This window comes from Podarcis muralis, chromosome 6 (assembly GCF_964188315.1).
Source record: "Podarcis muralis chromosome 6, rPodMur119.hap1.1, whole genome shotgun sequence".
NCBI lineage: Eukaryota > Metazoa > Chordata > Lepidosauria > Squamata > Lacertidae > Podarcis > Podarcis muralis.
In genome coordinates this window covers 82,538,047-82,561,205 of record NC_135660.1, presented here as the reverse complement: position 1 = coordinate 82,561,205, position 23,159 = coordinate 82,538,047, and the positions used below count along the sequence as shown (strand labels likewise).

At 41.7% G+C, this 23,159-nt stretch overlaps 1 protein-coding gene across 8 annotated transcripts in view; it reads right to left on the bottom strand.

Moving 5' to 3' along the window:
• Nucleotides 1–23,159, bottom strand: part of KCNMA1 (potassium calcium-activated channel subfamily M alpha 1) — a 544,144-nt gene that overhangs the window by 398,676 nt on the left and 122,309 nt on the right. For all 8 annotated transcript variants that reach the window (XM_077930638.1, XM_028729135.2, XM_077930634.1 and 5 more), the window contains exon 2: nt 9,096–9,263. In XM_077930638.1, the coding sequence (XP_077786764.1) occupies nt 9,096–9,263 (168 nt within the window). The remainder of the gene's footprint in view (nt 1–9,095; nt 9,264–23,159) is intronic.

Below are 23,159 nucleotides of genomic sequence, written 5' to 3'. Positions count from 1 at the left end.
GGCTCAGGGCGGCTAACACTGAATATAAATACAGTAAAAACATTCAAAACAAAACAAAACAAAACAAAACAAACAGTTGATTAAAATATAAGTTAGAATACCGCTTAAAATGCAGCCTCGTTTTAGTGGTAGCCTATAGATCAAAGCCATAAGGGGAGAAAATGTCAAATATTCACCAGGGCCAACTATCCACGCTGGTCCTACATGGGCCATCAAAAAGAGCCGAGGGAAATTTTATATACAAAATCCCATATGAGGGGTTCCATTAAAAAATAAAAAATAAATGAGAGGGGGGTTAGACTGAGTCCAGCCCAAAGGCCAGGTGGAACGGCTCCGTCTTGCAGGCTCTGCAGAAAGATGTAAAATCCCGCAGGGCCCTGATCTCCTGTGTTAGGGCACTCCACCAGGCCGGGGCCAGAGCTGAAAAGGCCCTGGCCCTGGTTGAGGCCAATCTAACCTCCTTGGGGTTCGGGACTTCCAAAGTGTTGTTATTTATGGACCTTAAGGTCCTCTGTGGGGCATACTAGGAGAGGCAGTCCCACAGGTACGGGAAGTCTTTTAATTTCAGCAGATCTGTTCTGAGTATGACTAACATTAAATGCAATCCTATGCAGCTGGGTAAAGAAGATTCTCAGCAGGTACGTGATAAAATTCAATTGCTGTAAAGAAGCATGTATAACTTTAAAAGCCTACATTCCATATTTCCATACTTGTGCTAATTGCTGATTTCTATAGCCGAAGCTTGAAAGATGCCTGTCTCACCTTTTGTTTAAGACTTTCAAGGAAGGGATTTCACAGCCTTCCTTGGCAACCCTTTCCAATGCTGAACTGTTCTATAATTAGACAGCTGCATCTTCTTGTAGTCACTTCTGTTATGCACTAGGTTTCCTAATGGCAGAACGGAAACAGCGAGGAAGGCTGCCTATGGATGGCCTGCTGTTGAAGCCTGCAAAAAGTCTGTCTAGTTCAGCAGCAGACAAACAGATGCTTTTGGGAATCCCACTGGCAGGACGTGAAAGCATAAGACAATGTTTATATTTATAAGAATGTTACAAAACTGCCAACTCAATATAAAAAAAGGCAGTGTACAATGAGTAAAAAATTCATAAAATCATAAAAAAGAGAACAAATGACCAGCAATGCATCGCATTAAAACTGCTTAGCAAAAGAAACATGTTTCCAGCAGGTGACAAAATAACAAAATTGTAGGGTGCCTGTCTGATTTCAATAGGAACTAGTACAATATTCCAAATTACTGGTGCCACTACACTGATAAACCTTGGCTCCCATAGAAACTATAAAAGAATATAAGCTCACAGTGGGACATTCAAGAGGGATTCTCCTGGTGATCACAGTGATCTGGCCAGGGTATAAGGGACAAGGTGGTCCTTCAGATAATGCCTGTGGCACAGCCATAGTCTTCAAGGAACAATTCAGATCCTTTTGCAACGTAGGATTTACCATGTGACCAAGGACAAAAGCTGCCACAAGAACAAAACTATTTTTTTAATGGAACGACATTCCTTTGCAATTTGGACTCTAGAGGGAGTCATTTGCTATAGATGTTGAACTGGTAATGGAGACTTGCAACAGAAAGGTGTGTTTTTCCCATTCCTTTTTTTTAAAAAAAAATCACAATTCTTTTTTACAAAAATATTTAAAATGTTTTCTTTTAAAAAAGAGAGGAGGATTTGGACTTGATGCTTTTGTTTCTGCTGACACCCCATTTCAAATGTTCCTACTACCACCTTCTTAAGTAGCGTTTTAAAAATGTCTTGAGAGTTTGGTCTTACTGCAGCCATCTTTTTCCAGCTTGATTTAGGTAAGTGGAGTTTTTGCATGCACAGCTAAGCTTCCCCTGTGTGAAAATATGCAGTAGTAAGGAAAGGGTGAAATCATGAGATTAATGCTGAGCTTTGCACACTGTGGCCCTGGTTAAAAATAAAAGACAGAACACTGTAACCAATTAAAGATTATCATAGCATGTTGCATGCTATAACTTTGTGTCAAAATGCATGAACATAAAAAAAGTTCGGTTGGATCATTCTAAGGAATCCTCAAGTCCAGCACCTTGTTCCCAACAGAGACTAACCAAATATTTCCAATAAGCTCAGAAACAGGGCACAAATCAAGTCAGATGGGTTGGGTGCAAATAATAAAATTATTATTATTATTATTATTATTATTATTATTATTATTATTATTATTATTATTATTATCAACAGCCCTTCCTCACTCATTGACATCTACATTTGATATTCTCTGAACACAGAGCTTCCATTCAGCTTTCATGATTAATAGCCATCAATAGAACTTTGCTCCTAGAATTTGCCTATTCCCCACCCCCTTTTAAAAATCACCTAAGTCACCCTTTCCTGGCCAAATGTCCTCCAGATGTTGTCAGACTCCCAATTTCCATCAGTCCCGTCATGGTCAGTGTTCTGGGATTATGGGAGTTAGAATCCAACAATACTTGGAAGGCTGATCTAAGCCATGGTCACAGCCTATGGAAGCCAATTAGGTGAGTCAGGTGTGCATCATTTTTGGTCCCTATAAAATCATCTAAAATGGTAAATGATACCACCAAGGGTAGGATCATGACTGGGGAGGGGCAAACAGAAATATAATCCCTTCCAGGAACTTGCCAGGGCGCTTGGTAACTTACTCACTGCAACTATGGGGTGTGACCTTTCACAAAGCCAGATTCTCATTATAACATAACTGTGAGGTCCATGGGATCTGGAGAAAAAGAGAAGCTCTCTTACAGCCTTGCTACTTCCTGAGCCTCTTCACAACTGCGGGAGGGGCGCTTTTCCCCTCAGTCTTGTTGGGTCTCTTAAGTCAAAGCCATGTATGATACCCCTTCCCCATCAATCCTCAGGAGAAAGGCAGGGCCAGTGGAAAAAATAAATTTAGCTTGGCTACCAAGGACAGCCCAAATGTGTGGGCCCCTGGTAAGTATAGTTATATAAATCATCCACTATGCTATCCTGAAATGACATCATGTGGATGGATGTACTATGTATGATTAATAGATGAGATTGGTACAATAAGTTGTTCATTGCATCTTTCTAGCTTTATATCTCTGTTTCACAACATAACATCCTGAAATGACAATACTGAATCATTTTATGATTCATCTAGTTTTATTTATCTACATGGCCTCTCTTATCTTTTTCTTTCTTTCCTTTAGATTCAAACACAGTTGGATAGGTTTTCAAATCCTGGCATTAGTCAGGTGCATAAAAATCCAGACCATCCCATAAAATTTGAGGCAGATGGCACTACTGAAGGTCTGGTAGCACTTTGGTTTTCATTTCGTAAGAGAATGGAGAAGGCACACACACACACACAACCCAAACCCAAGATGTGCCAAAAATATATTTCTGCTTCATCATCCTCAGAATCATGCTTGCATATACCTCCTACAAGCCCGAAATCAATTTCCAAAAATGCACCATAGGTTTGGCAATAATATTGGTGCAGAAGCAAAAAAGGGAAGGTGGAAAAACAGAGAGAGAGGGAGAGAGAGAGATGGTGGATTAAAGGAAGCTGCAGTTACCATAGAAACCAATGAGACCAACTCAACACTGTGTACTTTGTAGCATCATCATTCTGTGGCTGATGAACCCCAATGGGAAGCATTGTTCCTGTCCCTATGGAAACCTAGGGAACAGCCCACACTGTAGTCACGGGAGATTAAAGCAAACTGGAGCAAATATCTTCCAATTCAGCTATGAGCAATCTCTCCTGCTGAGAGCTACCACCAATTTACACACACACACACACACACACACACACACACACACACACAGCACATAAACCAGGGACATCAATAACAGACCCAAGCCGAGCAAAGGTGTTCGGTCTACAAATTAATTTTAAGGAAAGAAGAAGTGTTTGCAGGCAGCTTAACACATGTGAACACCTAGGAAGCGGATTTATGGCTGCACCTAATCCCCATGGCAACCCACGAGGAGGTTTAAAGCTCAAAATAAACTGCTCCACAAAATGACTTTTTTTTCCCCTCATACAAACCACTACCTACCATTGGATAATTAGCATCCATTTCATCCACCGCCCCCCCAGGTGATTATATTTCAAACTAGGAGCTCCTTAGCTAATTATTGCACTAGTAGAGACCCTGAGCTAGTATGCCCAACAGAGACTGTAGCTTCCTACTTTCCTTCTGCGAGGGTAGAGCTTCGAGTGTGTGGAGCAGGAAGAGACAGGAAGAAAAGCAGGAAAGGGGTGAGTCTTGCTCTACTTCAAAAGCTACTGTGGTGGAGTGTGTTAAAAATAATAGTTTACAGGTAAGTACCGGTAAATGTTCGCCAAAATCAGTGCATATTGTACAGTTGGTTGCTGCAGTTCTGCTCCCCAGTAAACCCTTATCTACCACCATGTAATATGTCATGCCAGAATCAGCTCTTAAATATGCCAAACAAAGATACTATGTGCAGGCATATTAATTCATTGTTTAGTGATGCTGACCAAGTTCACAATTATGGCCAACACAGTTGGGAAAGTCTGAGCTATAAGGGAGCCCCAGGCTCATTCAAGCTAAGCTCCATCTCAAAAGGGGGTTCACCCCCAACCTCTATCACTGCTCCTGCTAGATCTTTCCACTTTTGCAAGCAACCCCACCCCAAAGCTTCTGTGATGGAGGGAAGGTAACAGGGGGCACCAAAAGCTCACTAGCTGGGTCTGGCAAACTTTGCCTCTTAGAACCTGCTCAGTGTCGGGAGGTTACAAAGCTGACCATGTGGTGAATACATTTTTTTGCAAATGTTCTAGCTGAACGCTCAAAAGAACCAGGTGGATTTCAAGGGAAGTAGGGCCAGGGTTTGTTGGCAACGCATGGCAGGAAGCACGTAAAACTAGAGCGCTAACAGGGCAGGGCACAGGAGGCGCTGGCGAGCTCCACCCTCAGAGCCATGTGACTTCTAGGATTCTCAGGTGATCGCAGTGAACTTTTGCAGCGGAAACCTTATTCATATGCTGAGAACCCTGGAAGATGGTTCAGGCACAGTCCGTTGCAATCTATCCCACATAACACAAAAATATATGTAAAGCCCGTGGCAGTGAGCAAAGTTATAGTGCACAAAACATATGCACAAAATGTTAAAATATATTCTTTCCAACCATCCAGGGAGCATCTCAAATGTTGTTTTCTTTTAACAGTGTTATTTTCGAAGTGTTCAGGATTAATTTAGAACCGAATTAGCTTTCACAAACTGTTCCTGGTTTTGACAGCTGCCCAGGCAGAGGATGTCACATTTTAAATAATTTTCACACATTGAGCTGCTGACAAGTTTTCTAATTTTTGTAACATGGAAATGAAAGAGAATAGGGATGGACGGATATCCTCAGTTTCCCTTTTCCCCCTCCCATTTTTGTCCCATGGTTTGCTTCTGACCCATGTTCTGGTTCTGCCTGCCTGCCTGCCTTAACTAAGAAAGAAATTGAATTAATTTTGGAACTGGTACGTGCACAGACTGGTGCAGTTTTCAGTTTGTGGCATGTATTTCTTTCTCTTTGCAGGTGATCCAAGACATGCAAGCGCAATCAAAGAAATTGTGAGCCTTTCAAGGTTCCTTTTTGCAAAGGGCTTTAATGAATGTGTACCTACATTCCTGTGGCTTTAGTAACCAGCAGGGAAACCAAAACTTATGCTGCACATGTGCAGCACTCTGAGCTAAGACAAAATAAAAAATGAAGAATGGCGCATAAAGGATATAAAAACAGCTGGATTTTGTGGATGCAGACTGAGCTAGCATAGGTTTGGAGATGGATACTAGGCTCTCCAACCTGACCCGGGTATACTAACAGACCTTCCAAGTGTCCCTATTTTCCAGGAAAAGTCCTAGATTTACAGAAGCCATCCCAGTTTCCGATTTGTTCCCAGAATGTCCCATATAATCAGAATGTACATTCCTATTATTGTTGTTGTTGTTGTTGGTCCTTCTGGATTCAGTGACACTGACTCCTTATTGGGCATAAGTGGGCATCAGACTGCAGCCTTACAAGGTTTTATTTTCTATGTAAAAGAAACTCCTTGACTGGACTTGATATAAAGAGATCTGGTAACTTTTGGTTTCTTCTAGCATTTAAGAATGCTATTGGTTATTTGTCTCACAGATGGAGAAATGTCTTAGCTCACTCCATGAGCACTCCTTTCACAGCTAGCTATCGAGAAGGTAAGCAGATCTCACTAGCTGCCATCCAAACCAACTCTTTCACACTTTGATTGGTGAAGGTAGGAACCCATTTCATGAAGAATGAGATGAGAGCCATACTAAACTGAACAATATGCAAAGAAAACGACAAAAACAACAGAGAAAGGGTCCTGAAAATATTAGCCTTTGAAGCTCTTGCCCTTTTACTATGAGTCTTATTGAACATGTGGTACTGCCTTAAATGGGTGAGACCATTGGCCCATCCTGCCAAGAACTGTCTACTTGGCAGCAAGTCTCTAAGGCCTCAGGCAAGGGACTTCCTTAACCCAAAAGGCGAAGGACTCAATCTGGAAAGCTGTGTAGGCAGAGCTCTGGCCTGCACAATTGAGAGATTGACCACCCTCATTGGAGCCCCTTTCCAAGGAAATAACTGATCGTATAAGAATGAAAAAAGGGTGATTTGAAGAAAGAACTATTAATGAAGTCCTGTTTTTAAGATCAATTTTCACACCACACCTTAATAACTTTTTTTTCTTTGCTTAGCAAATAAATCTAGGCCGCAGTCGCACAACAGCTTTCTTTGCGTGAGCACGCCAAACCAAAAATCAATTGCTACTATTTCTTCTCCCTCAACACCAGTGTTCAGTGAACCACTTCCTAAAGGTTATTTAATTGTGAATCTGGAAGATTGATTTTGATTTAAACTGTGGCCTACAGTATGAAAAGGTACTGTAATTTCTTCATCTGTCACTCTGGCTGATCTAATTTTGATCTGCAACTGACCTACAAAAAGCCATAATCTTTTACTCAATAAAACAGAATTTTCTGCAGTTGGCTTTCAAGGGGAAATGATCAGACCTTTCAGGAATACACGGCGTGCTAAGTCACTAAGAAGCAGAGGCGGGTAAATATCTTTAAAAGATTTTCAATAACTATGCCCTCAGTTTCAGCTGGGATTTTACTTAAAAGAGCCACAACCCATAAATTCACTGGCAGAAATGTCCACAGAAACATTGGATGCAAAAATGCTACCTAAAAGTAAGCTGCATTCATAAACTGATAGGAAAACAATATGTCATTAAGTACATTTTCTTCCTATCTTTTTCAATTATATTGCATATTAATAAAGCAAAATATGCACATTTAGTTTTGCTTTGCCATAAAGCAACCAAACCCAAATGTTGATCCAATTTTTAAAAAACAACAATTCCTAACTACCTGTGCAAATGTCAATACACTGTATCCACTTTTACTGAACCATTGCAACAGACAAAACCATGAAAGGCAGAATATTCATATTGGCCATATATATTCTATCAAAAAAGAAAGAAAACCAAAACCACATTTGCCATCTCATCTTTTCTTTTCATAGAGCTAGGCTGTTTTTAAACAGATCCTTGTCGACTTGTGTGGTGAAGATATTGACATGCCTTTTTGGGGTGTTTGTTCACAAAAAAATTCTAATTACATCTAGTGTTTGTTGTTTGTTAGACTAAATCCCATTACTTTTAATTTATCCAAACTAAATTTACAATCTGGCAACGTGTATAGAGACCAATAAACGTATTACATCCTTTGTCTGTTCCTGATATATAAAATTTTTATATAAAATATAAATATTTTATATAAAATATTTTATATAAAATATAAAACCATGTTACCTGCATGGTGTTTAAGCTTATATCAATATAGAGCCAACTGGATTCCTTATATGTACAGAACACACTGTTCTATACATGGTTCAAAATGGCTCCATAACACTTGCAAACAATTCTTTAAAAATAATAATAAATTAATGGTGTGGGTGTATGAAACTTAATGATAAAAGCTGTTAAAAGTCCACAGTAATGATACTTCCATAATATAAGCACTTCGGACTCAAATCTAACAATACTAGCTCTAAATCTCAATTAAATCTAGGCAATTAACCCAAATTAGCCTGTTGGCTGCAGTGTGTTCTAGCAGGCAGCCTACCTAAATTCATTTTGCATAACAAACGAGCCTTGTTCCCACAGGGCCTGGATCCAAATTACTTACACCCAAATAAGGGAAATCTTTCCCCTGGAGGCGAAGAGCTCAGAACCAAACTCAAGGGAGGCAAAAATGTTCCACATTTTTAATTTCCTAATAGAACTAGCCCTCTTTCCATTCACAAGGTTCCATCGAACCAAGTCTTACTTAGACCAACTGAAATCAATAGACTTAAGTAATGAGGTCTATTATTTCAGTGGGTCTACTGTAAGTATGATTAATGTTGGATATTGCCCACCATTTAACAACTCTACAGGGATAACAGTTATCTAGAGTACTGAATACAAGAAACTTTTGGAGCTTTTGTGGCACAAATGCACCATTATGGGGAAGACTTGCTGTGCCTGGAAGTGGGTGCAAAATTATGACAAAAACGATGCCTATATTGAGTATCAGAACCTCCCCAACATTAGTAGTTAATTTTCATAACCTTAGGTGTCAGAAACAATACATTTCCCTTCAACAGGAACAAACCTGTCCTCCTTTAACTTCCTGTGCAAAAATTAGTCTACCAGGATCCTGTGGAAAGGAAAGGGTTTTCTGAAGACAGTTTGTCACATAATATGGCACCCTGATACAAACAATATTTACTTGGAAGATGCATCTCATTTCTCTTATTTGAACTAACTCTCAAATACATAGGTCTAGGAACCAAGAGCTAGAGTGGATGCACATGGCCAACCTTTTCACCTAATTACTTTAAATATCAAGGAATAGCCTGGTTGCCTGTCCTCATGAGGCCATTTTCTGCATGTATCAGCAAGCAGACACCAAAGAGAGAAAGTGTTGTTCATGTGAAAATTACCATATTGTTAAATAGGGGGTATTGGCTAGCCCTCTGAAAAAAGTAGATGGAAAATCTGAAGAAAGCATAGGGAAACTCACAAGGACTCTGCCAGTTAATGTCTGGGCTGAAATCATCACCCCTGCCCAGTCTTTAACAGAGGTCATCCAGCCCACTTCTGCTGCTGCCACAACTTCTTCTTTCTCGTCTGTGGGTTTCAAGTCCCCATCTGCCTGGGTCTCCCCATTGCTGGTTATCTTCTGGACCTCCTGTAAAATTGAGAGAAAGAGATGAACAGTTAGAATGGCAGGGGTTAAACTGCAACAGAGTACCAGATAAACACATCATCTCTGTTTGCGGTCCCCCAGTTCAGTGCATTAGAAGCTAAAAAGATACTACTGACAATTAATGTCTCTGTGTAAAGTTACCCAATGCCTTTATATCCTCTTTACTGGGGATCCCCCCCCTTCCCTGTTGTTTGTCTATTTTATAAATATTGCTTGTATTTTGGTAAAGTAATAATATAAGTTATCACACACACACGGCAGTTATCACCACAACACACAGTGAGTGGGAAAATTATGTTCTTCTGTCAAATGGAAAACTGGCCTGCCTTCTATAGGATACACAAATAAGAATATTCCTGTTAATGGCAAGTGCTTACTTTCTTACAAGAAAGAAAGAAAGAAAGAAAGAAAGAAAGAAAGAAAGAAAGAAGCCCAATTCAAGCCATCAAAAAGCCAACTCTGGTACAGCACACTTTCAGTCATGGCAAGTTCAGAAATGCAACCACAAGCAGCACTGTGATAGGGGCAGGGAGGAGATGATGGCAGGACCTGTTGTCTGAACAGTGCATCAGTACTAAAGTGTTGGTCCTAGCAGGGAGGGAGATATCATTTGGGATGTGCTTCAGGCACTGTCTAGGCCTGGCACTGCTTTCAACTTTGAGTTCTGCCCATTCTGTGAAATGATGATGAGTTATGGGCAACGTAAGGTGACCCCCACCTAAAAACTCCCCTGGTTGGCATTTCTCTTTCCCAAGCTCTATGCAAATACAGTGAGTGGTGTTTTTCAAAAGTTGCTAGGGAGATGCAGTAGGTATTTTTGACACCACAGGAGCCAGTTTCCTCTCTCTGTTCTCATATGCAATGTAGCTGGCACCTGGAATGTCGGCAATCTCAATACAGCCTCGTATTTGTACAGTCCTGTACGCAAACCTCAATGCAAAGTATGCACACAGACAAAATTAACCTACGATGCAACACACAGTGAATGCGCACGATAGTCAGGTGTTGTTTTAATTTATGGTTTCCTGAATGAGTTTTCCAAGGAAGCTCACACTGGGCGAGTGCGTGGAACCTTAAACACCAAACAGAATGGGAATGCAGAGCTGCCAATCTTCCAGCAAGCTGCCGGGTTGCCAAGGAGCCACTCTGAAAAGGGAGCTGCGTGATTAATCCGAGGAACTCCTCTCTGGCTGTAAGCACTGTCCCTCACTGAGTCACCAGAGGAAGGGAGGAAGAAGCAAATTAAGAGGAGGCATTCTTGCTGTGCTATGCCGGCTGAATCACCACTGACCCCTGCCATTCACAGCCAGCCCTCCTCGCGGGGCGCTGCTGCAAGGACACTGCATCGCCACACCCAAGTTCGATATGCTTCAGTCATGAACAGCACAGAAGATGTTGCCGGGGGGGGGGGGGGGAGGACCCACCCAAATACTGTAGCTTGTTTGTTCAGGTCAGTAAGAGAAATTCAGCTCCCACTGCCATTTTTAACACTCATTACTGCTTCCTGAAGTTTTCCACAAGACAAGAATACAGAAAGAGGCGCAACTCGGAGGAATCTCCCACTGCGTTGGTGACAAAACAGCAGTAATATTTATTAACTATCCTAGCATAGTAAACATTTGAGTTGTCTGGTGTAAGTAAGCAGCACCCATCAACCCCTATAGATGTTCCCAAGGGCTTTAGGAAGCTCTGGATCTCACCAGAGGTTTCAGAGCATGGAACAGCAAGCCATAGCTTCATTCCTGTCACATCCTCCACAGATAAATCAATATTGCATCCATTGAAATGTTACTGACTTCTCCATATTTTAAATTGCAAGTTTCAAAACACTAATATTTCAGATTTTGAAGATTTGTTGACATTTTATTCACAGTTGGAATCCTTCCCAAACTTTCCTCCCAAATTGGGGGGGGGGGGATATATCCAGAATATTAGAGTGAAAATAAATACACATTCTGTGGATGGATGAAATCTATGCATTCGAAGCATGGTAAGATTTGGTTTGAACAAGCATTTTCTGCCTTTAAAATGCCTGATTGCTTGCTTGCTTGCTTGCTTGCTTGATTGATTGATTGACTGATTGATAGAGAGATTGATTTTCTATGTTGATTCCCATTCAACTAAATCCCAAAGCAGCTTGCAAACAATGAATAACAAGCAATTAATGGCTCAGAATGCAGCAAATGTGTATTCAAATTGTTTAGATTTAGAACAAATTTATGATTCAGAATGATTGCTCATGTTCACATTCCATTGTGAAATATGAATGGCAGCATCTGAGTGAAATATACCATCATTTGCACTGTGGTCAAAGCAGATTTCTGCCATACAGAGTAAATGAATTACAATTCAAATCAAAACTCTGTGTGCACGCACGCACGCACACACGCATGCATGCACAAATCAACATCTGTGGCAAGGATAAAAGTCATGCTTCCTTTTCAATTATGTATAGCCTTTATTATATGATAAATATAGATCTGATGAATCAGATATTCTGCAGTCAACATTCATGAATGACACATTCCACACAAAAATTAGCCATCCTCTTGCTGTTTAATGAAGTCTCTACGTGAGGTTGTGCGGGGTTTTAGGCTGAAGTTGATGATGACAGGCAGTTTTAGTTCTCCTTTACATCCATTTCAGCTGAAGTTGTAGATGTGCCTCTAGTCCACAACAGATTGGATTGAAGGGAAACAAACTTGAGTGCAATGCAGGGAAGAGAGCAGTGCAGTTGGCAGATGGTTCTAAACCACTGAGCCTCTTGGGCTTGCAGATCAGAAGGCTGGCGGTTCAAATCCCCGCAACAATCCCCGCAACAATCCCCGCAACGGGGTGAGCTCCTGTTGCTCTGTCCCAGCTCCTGCCTACCTAGCAGTTCGAATGCATGCCAGTGCAAGCAGATAAATAGGTACTGCTGTGGCGGGAAGGTAAACGGCATTTCCGTGCACTCTGGTTTCTGTCACAGTCCTCTGTGCGCCAGAAGAGGTTTAGTCATGCTAGCTACATGACCCGGAAAGCTGTCTGTGGACAAACGCCGGCTCCCTCGGTCTGAAAGCGAGATGAGCGCAGCAACCCCATAGTTGCCTTTGACTGGACTTAACCGTCCAGGGGTCCTTTATCTTTTACCTTTTCATCGGACTAGGGAGATGGTGTTCAGACAGTTCTGGGTGGGCTGGCACTTCCCATGAAGATTATCGGTTTTGAGACGAAGGAGATGCTTTTCACCAGTGTTTCACCTTTAAAACTCTGCATGACCTGGGATCCAGGTACCTTAAAAACCTCCTGCTTCTACATGAATTTGCCTGCGTGTTATGAGCCTCACCAGAGGGAAAGAGCATTACGGTGCCTGGGGAAGGAATCTTTTCCTTTGGAACACTCCCCTCCAGGCCTGTCTGCCTCACACCCAATTTAATGAGTTTTAAGTACCAGACAGATTTCTTCTTAATTTCCCCCAGACAGTTAAGGTTTAGCAAAGTTGAAGCTACTTTTTTTTTTTTTACTGTTTGATTTGTTCTATGGTTGCAGCTATTTTTTTAAAAAAAGTTTTAAGGTTTCTATTTGGTTGTGGTGGTTGTATCAGCTTGAAAATGTTTAAATATAAAGACAGAGAAGTACGTAAGTAAATGGCATTGCAGCCCTTCCATGAGCCAGGAAGCAGGACCGGGGGGGGGGGGGGGAGGGGGAGAGACATTTCAAGAAACCTAGAATGAAGTTTTAATTGGTGCCTTATTTAGAGGCATGGCAGGTACATTTTAAGCTAATACTATCTTTATGCAGGCTGCTTACCTGTTGTTTTGTAAAGTATTCATTATTTTAATTGCTTGATGACAGGAACATATAAATAGAGTGAAGTGGGAGGGTGGTATATCTCTAGCGCTTGGTGTGATGTTGTCTCTCTTACATTTATAAATGGGGAAAGAGAAAAAGCCTGTTTATCAGAATACTTGGTTAAGCAGTGATGAATCCATTTGGGGGTTGTGCCAGACCCTGAAAATCCAGTTAATTGGGGGAGGGGGAGGTGTAAGGGATTTTTATTTAATTCTCCAGTTTTCTACTATCATTCTACACCCATGGCAAATCCAAAAGGAATTAAAATGACCAAGGCCAATGCATTTCTTTTTCATAGCTTCCTGCAAAATGCCCAGGGTATGGGGTGGAGGGTCTAATTGTGTCTTCAAAACAACCCTGTGAGGTAGATTAGGATGGGAGATTGTAACTTGCTCAAGGCCAGGTAGTAAACTTGGCAGAGATTTGAACCGAGGTCTTCCTGGTCCAAGCTCAGCAATGAACCCCATTACCTCCATGCCCTGATTTCTTTCCTTAATGGAGTAGTCATTAGCCAGCAAGGGGGGCAGGGGAGAGAGACTGTGCTGCTGACTTGCCTTCTCAGCACCAAACGCCATGGCCACTTGCCAAGGAGAGGGGCAAGGTAACAGCAGCTTGCTATGGGGCAGGCAAGGCAATAAGAGCATCTGATTGGCTCTGCCATAGCTCCTACACCATGCCACTCCTCCTTCCAGTCTGCAACAGCAACACACACTGATGGGTGGTGCTGATAACACCAAGGTTGCAGGTTCGATCCTCATATGGGACAGCTGTGTATTCCTGCAATGCAAGGGGCTGGACTAGATGAACCTCAGGGTCCCTTCCAGCTCTATGATTCTATGGAAATGGTTCTGGAGTGCACCCTTCCTTTGTTCAGAACGCCTCAGCCTAGGAGGTTGCGGAACATTTATTTGCCGTTTGCATAACAGCTGCAGTTGCCTACAGGGTAGCAAGGCAATGTTTATTGCCGCATGAGCACATGCAAACGGTTAAACGGAACTCTAAATAATTCAGCGTCCAAGTCTGATTGCATCTTTTGGCACAGGGAATGACCTCATCCTGAAACTGAAAGCTCCAATTAAACTAGAGCTGAGAAATAAGATCTCAGGTTTGAATAGCACCATAACCATTTGTTTTTAAGACACTGCTGAAAGCACCAGGTACATATGTCACTGAGAGTTCCAGAAAATACGGTATATACATATGGAATCAATCCAGGTGAGGTGGCCTACTGAGCTCTTTCTGTGCTACCAATAGACACAAGGAGGCAGGGGAAGGAAGTGTTTGCAAAACATTTTAGCATGGAGATTTAAAAAGGAGAAGCAAAAGTGAACCAACAAATGTCACCTAACAGCTATGGCCGCTGGCTGACAAACTAGGTTACCGCCAGCCTCCCTCTGAATTTCTTATGTTCTTATTAGGTTGCATTGACGTCAGATATCATACTGTAACACCCCCCACACCCCGGTTTAAAAGGATTAATTATTGATACCTAGAAAAACATTCTTCTTTTCAGTGCAGAAAGGGAAACAGAGAGCCAAGTGGAAAACACATCTGATGAAACAACCGAACGTTTTCCCCCTATAAATTATTCACAGGCTATGTAATGGTTGCAAATTTGGCGGCTAAAGAAAACCTGCACCCAAAACAGATTTTAGTTCATGCATCCCATGCACACAATCACTTGGAGGAAAGTCACACTTTCAAGGAGCCCTACTTCCCAGGGTGTAAGGAGCCAACTAAGGTCAGCTATTTGGAACCTCCAGTTCAACTGCCATCTTCCCCCGATTGTTTGAGGGCAAACAATTGCCGGGAGGGTGTTGCCTTTTATATGGTGACAGCTGATTTGAGGTTTTGATATGTTTGGGGGCTCCATGACAGCCCAGCAAAGTAACAGGAGTTGGGCAGAAGGTTCCGGGACAAAATATGAAGCCTTGGCTAATGGTACTTATTTTGATCTAAATATTAAGGATCTGTCTATGGCTTTAACTGAATTAAATGGCTCATATCATATCCTTCCACATGAAAAGAAACTTACTTGAAATGTGCATATGAGGGAAGGGGGACTACACACAAGCACACACACAAACACAGCAAGAGAAGAACCAGCTCATCTGCTCACTATCTGTCATCAAGAAAATGGTTGTAGGAATAATTCAGAGCCTTGATTTCATCACAGGTACCACCATGCCAATGCCTCACCCTGCCAAGACTGCTGTTGATGCTGGTCAATGCTGCTCAGCAGGAATTTCACACGTCAAGGAATGCATATTCATGTCAGAATATGCCCTTAGAGAAGGTTATTTTGTGCTTTGCACACTGTTGATCCTGTGACATTACATGGAAATGTATTCAACCACAACAATGCCCCATGTTAAATGCAAATTAAATTAGGCTGCAGTCAAATTAGGCCTAACCACCTGGGAGTAATCCCATTGAATTCAATGGGGCTCACTTCTGAGCAGACATGGTTAGGATTGTAGCCTTAATCCACTAGAATTGTAGACCAAAAGTGGTCTACAATTTGTTTGTTTGTTTGGACATTGTGGGCTGTCTCTAAAGCTGTGGTCAGACATTCAGCTCCTTGGTAATGTGCTCTGCATAATTCAGACAGCTAAGCTTTGGCAGAGTGCAGCTCTAGCTCCTATCATTTGCAGACCGCCAGGCAGGGCTGTTGCCACAGCCCAGAACTTGCTGTCTGTATCAGGAAAAAGCTCATGATTGTTGGGCCCAAATATCTGAATTTGGCTCAGGTCTTAAAGTTGTTCAGATACTTATGAACTAGGATGAGGGCACCACTGTCTCTGCATAACCTAGTTTATTAGATGATTCAGATCGCATTACTTAAAATAATCCCCCCAAAGCTCCCACCCAATTATAAAGTTGCAGCTGGAATTAAGAGTCAAAACCAGGTATTTAATTAGATCAAAGTCAGGACACTATTTAAATCAAAGGTGGAACTATCATTGTTTCAGGGACCTAGTTACTGTGGCCTTTAGCGGTATTACATAAGACAATGGTTTACTGTTCACAAAGAGATTGCTCAGCTTTGTATGAGGGAGGGAGAGCTTGGCTTGCTACTTTATGAAAGTTATAGCTACATCTTCCTGCTTGTACAAATTATGACTGCCGAGTATAGAACCAGGTTCAAATTATGTTGAAACCTTTTGTGTCCACCCACAATTGTAGCATGGGGAAAGGGGCAGGTTTCTTCCCATGATTTCCGTTCATGTTTGCATATGGTCTGGAAGGTGGCTTCGCTTGGGCTCTTTTTGGTACAAGAAGTGAAGTTGGAAGGTACTTGGAGCAGGGCTCTCTCGTTGCTGGCCCCAGTACTCTGCAGTTTGTTGCAGGTTGATTAGTAAAGACCAGAAAACTTTTTCAAATTTATATGAGCACTTAGTCGACTCATACTTAAAACATCTCTGATCCCTGTTAAATGCTGTTTAATTGTTGTTTTCCAACTCTGACTGGGTAGCTTTCATGCACTTTTGTTCTTTTGCTGGCTTGATTGTTTGCAGTCTAATTATTATTTCAACATTACGTTATGTTATATTGTCTGGAATACTTTGGCAGATGAGGACACAAATTAGGAAAATTAATTAATGAGGGTTGCAAATATTAAGCCAGGTGGTGGCAGTTGTTCCTTCCAGAATGATTAATTCAGCATAAAATGGGCACAAATTTATTGAAGCTTATGAAGGTGAATTCTCGTTGGATTGCATTTCCTGTTGGACCTGGCAAGATCCCATTCCACTGGTTTATCCAATATCCCACACACACACACACACACACACACACACACACACACACCAGCCCTGGATAGCTTGCTTTGTGTTGCATCTTCATAGAGCAATATTTGGGCAGCTGAAGACACATGGGGAACAGGTAGGCTTGGAGAAGATGAAACATGGAGACAGCCTGAGTCATGGGGAGGAGGGAGCCTTTGTATATAAGTGCCCAAAGAGATATGTGAAAGGAACAGTGATACTTGTGGGAGGAGCTGACATCATCATCATTATTAGAAAACAACAACAACTGGCCAAGGAATTTTGACTGCTGGTATTATTTTCCCTGAGCATGGATACAAACACACCAAGAAACCATGCAGGCACACAAGGGAAAGGGCACCTTGATCATGATCATGACATGAAACAGGATTATCTCCATCTTTCTAGCCCAAAACTGCAACACTGTCATAAAGAAGGCAAAGTTTGTCTCACAAGCGTCAGGAATTATTCTTGCAAATGTCTATTGTCGCTCACCTTGACAATACTTTAAAACTCCCACAGGTAAGGATACATAATTAATGGTGATATTTTTGTCACTTTTACATCCTTAAGAAAGCCGACATACCACTCTTTTGAAGCATCCGGGTGTCTGTGAAGTCGCCCATATCATGACCTTTCTGATATTTTTTTTTTTATAAGGACCACTCCCAAATAATAAATCTCAACCAGCTGCCTTTTACTGATTAGCTTTGGGCTGATCGAGCTGCTTATCGAGACTGTCTGTGGTTCTCCAAGGTTGCAAAGCCAGAGATCCTTGAGACGCTGTGGTCTAATTTGTATACCTCAAGTGGCTTACTCTGGATTTAGCAAAGCGCCAACTCTCCTCTTCTGTATTTTGCAGAGCAAGACCCAATACAATTGTGCATGTAGGGCAAAATATCAGAAGGCAATAAGGGTATGGGTCCACTTTCCTAAAGTATGTCTCCCCCTAATTAACAATTAAATGGGCAGCTTAAGAGTTCACACATACACCTTTCTGTTCTGCAACAGCAGGTCAAGAGACAGTAAACATGGGCCCTTGAAGGCTGGCTTCAGTCCAGAAGGTTTGGCTAGAATCTGTAGTCGAGGCATTCAAACAGCATATGGGTATAAATTGATCTCATATACTTTTCTAGATCTCTACAGGTTTAAGTCCAAAAAGAAATGCCTCATGTGAAGTATTTGTAGAGCTCCTGTCACAATGGATGTCTTGATCTGAAATGCAGAGCTTTCAGGCTGATTCTTGGGGAAATAATAATTATTATAAGAAAACAAGGGTAGATTAGTGAAGGCGAGAGGGAGCATTAGTAAGTCTGGAAGCAGGAAATCAAAAATCTGTTTCCATATGGCTCTTCTCACCGAGTCTGCTCCTGAAGCATTATAATGAAACCATTTGAAAACTACTACAAAAGGGGTATTATAAAAAGCCACATGTTTTGCATTATTTATCATGCTAATTACTGCAATAATACACCCAAAGAAACAGCAGTAGGTTTGCAGAGCACATTTGTAATGCCTGTCAGCACATGGCTTAAGCAGGTGCACTGCACATCAGACCTTCAGACTGTGACGAGCACTAGAGGCAAAATAAACGAAAAGGAAAGTGAAAAGAAAATACAGGCATCCATATAGGGCACAGGGTAGTTGTAATGTGTCTGCACTGTTCCCAATCACTCACTGTCCAAATGAACCTGGAGGAAGTTTGCTGGAGATAATTAGGGATTTAGAAATGTACCCGCCAGGGTGAATTGTGGCAAATGCAAAGTGAGAGGCTCAGGGTTGGACGCATGAGCCCTCTGCCGTTCTCAGAATCAAGGGAAGTGCAGGGAGGCTCTTCCCTATTGTGACACTAAGTTCCAAAGCTGCTCCAAGTCAGTGGCTTCTGAGCATCACCTAAAAGCAACTTACCGGCAACTGCCATGATGAGCCTCCTTCCTGGCTGGCCAAAGGGCAAGAGTTTGTCCTTCAGAGGCAGACTTCCAAATGCCTTCAAAGCTCAGTGAAGTCAATTGAGGAGCTGCACAGGGCAGCCACGAATTCAGGCTGGTTATCAAGGGCAGTCAAAAATGTGTGGACAGCTGTAGATAATATAGGTCAGCCTAAGGGAGATTAGAACATTTGCCTGGAGTTTCATGCCTGCCTCAAGCTTTATTTCCATCAGGTGTGCACGGCTGAACAGCTGATGAGCCAAAGAAGCTCCTCTCAGCATCCTTAGCTCCCCTTTATGCCTTGCAATTGCTGACCTCTCCCTGCAGTTCATTATATGGCTTCAGTCGTGGATTCCATGTCATACATTATGTGGGGAGTTTGGGGGGCACACCTAAAAAAGTGATGCAAATGTGTCAACACACATATTTGCAAACACATCTGTCTGTTGTAAGAGAGCTGTGATTTCCTGTTGAGCATATGCCTGGGAGGCAAATCGGAGGGTGTATGAAGCATGAAATGGCCCTAACAGACAAACCACATGTTCTGTGCAAACAGATGTAACAGAACATTGAAGGGAGAAAAGGATTTTGGAGGCAATTCATTTGGAGTGGAGCAGTGACAGAGCAAAGAGATGTTTAACTTTCAAAAAAAACCACACAAAAACTTACTGGCATTCAAAAAGATGACTTAAACATATATTTTATGTTTTGACAATTAAGGAATATACACATTTTCATTAAATTAAATAAATAACTCTCCCCCCGTCTGCTACTTCTCCACTCCAAAAGTGACCACTATCATCCTGCCAGGCCCTCTGTGGCACACTAAATGTTTGTTTACTCCTGTGTGGGGAAGAAGCATCCAGAAGAGCATTGGGATCGTAGAAGCAGTGAATAATTTAAAACTTAAGCATTCCCTTCCTTGTCCTACTTCTCTGCTTCAAACGTATCCCTCTCAAGATGGCTTTCCTTGTCTTCTTTTTTTTAAAAAAAGGCATCAGATCTCTGTTACATGTGTCTGCGAGTACTGTGCACACAATGAATCCTAAGAGTTGACCTAAAGCCAGCTTATAACCACCTGGTTCTACTGTAACTATGATTGATTTTTAAGATATACAATTCTAAAGTTATACCAGGCCTATGCATTCACTTAAACCTTGTCTGTGCTGCAACATACCGGTAGCTATTTGCAGTGCTTGTTTTTCTAGAAAAAGAGGTGCCGGAACTCACCATGAACACCTCCCTCGTTTTCTGAGAATGGAAACGGCACCTACACGAGAGATGCCGGAACTGAGTTCCTGAGAGTTCTCCCTGGGAAAAAAGCCCTGCTAATTTGTCTATCCAAAGTGAAGGTATTAAAATGTAGCCAGCCTACTAAACTACTTTCGAAGGAATTAAAATGATAGCAGGTCTGTTGTGAGGCAATTTAGATTTGTCTGAAAAACAAGCAAATTATCCTGCTGTCACTGCAAATTACTCACCGCAGAGCAAATTTATCAGTGAGTTTAAAAATGAAACTAAAGATCTAGAGCCTTTAAGTAACAAAGAGATTTGTTACTGAGAGACAGTGATATACACACCCTAAGATTGTCTAGTATGCATGGTTGAGGGGTGGGGTGGGGAGTTATGCATCTGGCTTTTACAATTCTACATTATCAGTTAATTGACATTTTTTACTACTCAATCCCATAAATTCAAATACTGAAATCCCTAAAAGCAAGACAATGTAAGACTATTCTTATACTGGTCCCCCGAGAACCAAAACAGATATGATGGGAGCAGGTTTGTTGTTTATACATGTGCCCAGTTCTCCTATAAAATGGGAGGCTGGGGTTCTTTATTTTTCTTTTGTAAGGGGTGCACAGCAGAAACTTCACCTTCCTTATATCCCCAAGCTCTGTCAAGGCAGACACTTTTCACCCACCTGAACTCTAATACAATTGTACCTCGGGTTAAGTACTTAATTCGTTCCAGAGGTCCGTTCTTAACCTGAAACTGCTCTTAACCTGAGGCACCACTTTAGCTAATGGGGCCTCCTGTTGCTGCCACGCTGCCAGAGCACGATTTCTGTTCTCATCCTGAAGCAAAGTTCTTAACCCGAGGTACTATTTCTGGGTTAGTGGAGTCTGTAACCTGAAGTGTATGTAACCTGAGGTACCACTGTATGGTACAGTGGTATTGTATGAATTGGGCTGAGGAGTAAATGAATTGGGCTGAGGAATAAAGTGTCCTCTGGAAACAACCTAAGATTCTGACTGGCTGAGTTTCCAGGTTTTCACATCAGAGGAAACCATTTTGCATAATATGAACTATCACTAAAAGGATAGCAAATCATCTCCATGGATGGCCCAATTCAAAGTCTTTGTGATGACCCAGATACTTATCCAAATAACCTCTATCTCTCTATAGACTTGTCTGGGTCCTAAGATCCACAAGGAAGGCCCACTTTCTTTCTTGCCATTTGGTGTGGCGCACACTGCAGTGCATTAGACAGGATCTTTTCAGGAGTGGCTCCCCAGCTATGAAGTTCACCCCTCTGACGGGGTTGGTAGCTACCACATTACGAAGCTCCTGTTCTCTCAGGCTTTTGGAGAGACTTAAAAGTCGTTCTGCTTTTAACCGTGACTAAAATCTGAAATCTGTTTGATCTGCTTCATCTGTAATGGCTTCATATCAGATTACAGGTTTTTCTTTAGAATTACATGGCTCGAATAAGTTGTGTAATGCTTTTAGATGTTATGTTGGAAAACCACCCTCAATTATTTTTTCAAAGTGTGGCCTATGAACATGGTTAATAAAATAAATATCTACACTTATGGACTTAAACAGGACAGGTAATTTGATTTCTTGGGTTCTTAAATATTTAATCCCTAAACCGGGTAAACATTTTAAAAAAAAATATTACATCGGGGCATTATACTTTAGAAAAACAGAACAAAAGACCTTTGGTTTTTCTGTGCTGCACGAAAAGATTCCATCCAAAACAGTTTGCAAACATGAAGCAGACAATCAGCAGCAGAAGATGGAAACCATATAAGGACCTGGAGAGAAAAAACTGAATAAGCTCTGCAGCACAACTGTCCCTCGCTTTTTGAGATGGAAATGTTGAAAAGACAAACACTAAGGCAGCACGAAGTGTCCTGTATCAAAACTGAAATCAGAACTCGAGAATCCTCCCCTGAAACAGCTTGTACACAGGCCAACTCAATTAAATACCAAATAAAATTAAGTGCCAATTTTCTGGAGGCAGACTATGATGATGATGATGGCTCCAAGGTTTCATTCACTGCTCACTGCAAACAGAACTAGATAAGCCATTATGCTAAATAACAGGACCACAGTGTAAGAGGGGCCACAGCTAAGGGGTAATTTTATATTTTTTTAAAAAAAATCCCCATTTAGAAAATGTGTCCATTTGCTTTCTGGCCACGTGCCCAGAAAATCTATCATATTAGTGAAGACTAGACAAGGTGAGGAGCTAAGGACTGTCTGGAGTGCAGAAAGAAGGACTGGGTGGTAGGGCTGCCCCATTGTTACTGACCTTGGTCCTGTGCTTTTAACAATGAACTAATGTACATAACGTTTGTGAATGAAGCTTTTTACCAAACCTAAATGTCCACACCAGGGAAAAGCATCACCTGTGAGATTTGTACATGTCAAGTTGCTGCTAAAGGCACAGGAGTAATAATAATGGTGACAATCCTGTGGAGTAGATGGGAGTTCAGCCGCAAGGCTCTGTGCATGCACCAAAGCATAACGCATATATATTGTATGTCAAAGTCAGCCTGGCAGAATAAAACAAACGAGTTATGCATCAGATACCAATGGGACAATCAGAGGATTGCCCCACAACACCTTAAATGCAAAACTGGCAACAAGGACACTACAGTGGTACCTCTGGTTATGTACTTAATTTGTTTCAGAGGCCCGTTCTTAACCTGAAACTGTTCTTAACCTGAGGTACCACTTTAGCTAATGGGGCCTCCCGCTGCTGCCGTGCCACCACTGAGCAATTTCTGTTCTCATCCTGAAGCAAAGTTCTTAACACAAGGTATTATTTCTGGGTTAGCGGAGTCTGTAACCTGAAGCGTATGTAACCCAAGGTACCACTGTACTTTAAAGGCTGCCTTTTCCAAATTAAGTTGCACTTTGGGCTCACTTGTGTGATCTGTAATCTTAAATCTGGGCAGCCTTCTTACTCAGAATCATCACAGATGTTGCTGGGTGGGTTTTATTATTATTATTAATTTTAGCCAGAATAATTGTCAGTTACTCCCATGGGCGTAGGCAAGAGGGGGGCAGGGGGCAGCTGCACCCCCATCAAGTAAATAAATCAATAAACTTAACTGACC